The sequence below is a fragment of the Seriola dumerili genome, unplaced genomic scaffold (assembly GCF_002260705.1).
Source record: "Seriola dumerili isolate Sdu_G_001 unplaced genomic scaffold, Sdu_1.0 BDQW01000036.1, whole genome shotgun sequence".
NCBI lineage: Eukaryota > Metazoa > Chordata > Actinopteri > Carangiformes > Carangidae > Seriola > Seriola dumerili.
In genome coordinates this window covers 4,607,621-4,610,144 of record NW_019174291.1, presented here as the reverse complement: position 1 = coordinate 4,610,144, position 2,524 = coordinate 4,607,621, and the positions used below count along the sequence as shown (strand labels likewise).

At 38.2% G+C, this 2,524-nt stretch overlaps 1 protein-coding gene across 1 annotated transcript; it reads right to left on the bottom strand.

Annotated features, from left to right (window-relative positions):
- Positions 1–231: 231 nt before the first annotated feature.
- LOC111216814 (olfactory receptor 11A1-like) lies at positions 232–1,164 on the bottom strand. Its single transcript, XM_022738425.1, has one exon. It carries the CDS (start codon positions 1,162–1,164, stop codon positions 232–234), a length of 933 nt encoding a protein of 310 aa, XP_022594146.1.
- Positions 1,165–2,524: the final 1,360 nt, after the last annotated feature.

Below are 2,524 nucleotides of genomic sequence, written 5' to 3'. Positions count from 1 at the left end.
AAGACAAATTCAGTTCATTTCTTAGTTTGATACAAAATGTTGCACAGTATTGTTTCTAAACTGTGAAGCTTTACCATCAGTATTGGAGACATTATGTTTCTACATTTACAGAAACAAAAAGGTTGAATAGTTCAGTTCATTAACTTTATTTTTTGTAATTATAATAAAATGCACAGTAGTGCATTAGAATACTTAAAGGTCTGATCAAATTAAACAAATCTGTTAGACGACTTAATTGCCTACGTTTGACATCAGATTTTTACCTATGACACGGATTTTGGACAGATTAAGTCCATACATTACAGGGTTGAAGAGCGGCTGGCATGTGAGGAAGTATAATGATAAGAATATACGCAGCATACTGGGGAAACTCTTCATATTAAACCTGCTCTGTATTAATTCAAAACTAGCCCCAACAGAAAAGTTGAATATGGAAGCAAGGTGAGGTGTGCAGGTGCTGACAGCTTTTTGTTTAGTCTGTTTAGAACCAGAAAAACACACTCGAAAAATTTTCATGTATGTGAACATGATAAAAATTAAAGCAACAAACATTGTACCAAAAGAGGCAATAAGCCCATATATATTAGCTGTATGAGCGTCTGAGCATGCAAGTTTAACAATAGAGTGGCCATCACAGTAAACTTTGTAAATGGTGTTTCCACACAGCTGTAAAGAGGAAGTCAAATATATGGCAATACATACAAGCAAAGGATATAACCATGTTACACCAATTAGTGTGGCAATTTTGTTAGACGTCATACGTGTGTTATAATGTAGAGGACAACAGATAGCGAGGTATCTGTCATAAGACATGACGGCTAAGTTTAAATATTCCATACCACCATAAGAGTGCACACAAAACATCTGTAGGAAACAAATTGAAGCAGAAACAGTGTGAATGTCAGAGAGGATCTGAACCAGCAGGAATGGAAACAACCCTGTACTACCATACAGTTCATTTACAAACAGGCTGCACAGAAACAGGTACATGGGTTCATGTAAGCTTCTGTTCAGACAGATAACCACAATCAGCAGAACATTTAAACTGACAATAAAAATGTATAAAAACAGGACAATCATGAAATACAAGTATTTCAAAGTTCCAGTTTGAAAATAGGCAGCAAGTGTGAAATATGAAACCTGTGAAGAGTTCATCATGATCATTTGCACTGGATAATTTTATTTATACAGTTATAGAAGTCAAAGTACTTAAGTTATAACTATTCTATACGTTCATAACAATTCTACTGTGCACACAAAACAATGATTGTGCTACATTTTGTTATACATTTGTAAAAATTTAACTAAATTTAATTCTGTCTTGTTTGGCACAATTGTCAATTTAAACATAAAGCACACATGAACAACAAAAAATAGTGTAGTAATCCTAAACAAATTCATTATGGAAACAGCTGTTTTCTTTTCAAAGTCACTGCAGTGTTTTGCTTACAAGTTTGTAATATTATGTGAGCATTCACCTGATATCCTGCTCTAGTCTTACTGCAAGCCACTCGTAACTGAGCTGAAACTCTGCTTTGACTTCTTTTAAACTTTTAAAGACAGAGGACACCCACAGCTGACGTGTGACCTCATGATGAAAGGAACTCATGTTTAATTTATGTCAACAAAAAAGAAAACTTTGTTCACTTGTTGTTTACACAGACCAATCCCATCCCTAAAGAGAGTTAAAGAAGAGCCTAATTCGAGTACCCATTTTGGATGTTCCTTTCATCCATCATTTTATCCATCCATTCCAAACCCAATTCTCTCACACAAGTCTAACACACAACTGACACAATACAGTGTCTTGACAAACAACCATATACATACTCACAAACCCCCAGCTGAGCTGCTGTGTTGGGGTTCTCTTCTATGCCTCTGGAAGTTGCTAAGAAGAAGGCTCTGACTGTTATCTGTGCTTATGCATCTGACAGCTGTTCAGAGTATCTAGTCTTCTTTAAGTCGACGGGTGGGGTTCTGGAAGGGGCACCATAGTTCTTTTGGGGGACTTCAACCCTCAACCTTCATGTGGGCAATGATGGAGAAGCCTTGAGGGGGTGATTGGGAGATCAGCCTGCATGATCTGAAAACAAGTGGTGTTTTGTTGTTGGACTTCTATGTTAGCCCTGAATTGGCCATAATAACCAGGTTCATAAGTGCACTTTGTACCAGAACATCTTAGGCCTAAGATCAATGATTGACTTTTTGGTTGTATTGTCTGATCTGCAGCTGCATGTCCTAGACACCCGGGTGAAGAAAGGTGCAGAGCTGTCAACTGATGACCACCTAGTGGTGAGTTGGATCAGATGGCGGGTGAAGTGGTCAGAAAGCCCAGGCAAAGTAAAACAAGTTGTGAGGGTGAACAGGAACGCTTGGCCAAGGCCCCTGTCCCTGGGGTCTTTAACTCCCACCTCTGGAAGAGCTTCTCATGCATCTTGGGGGAGGTTACGGATATAAGTATTCACACAACCAATACAGCCTACTTTCATGCCTTTTCATGCATTTCTTTCTCCCTCTGTTGATA

What these genes read in the sequence shown, in the direction of transcription:
- LOC111216814 (XM_022738425.1), bottom strand. Translation starts at nt 1,164, where the DNA reads ATGATCATGATGAACTCTTCACAGGTTTCATATTTCACACTTGCTGCC.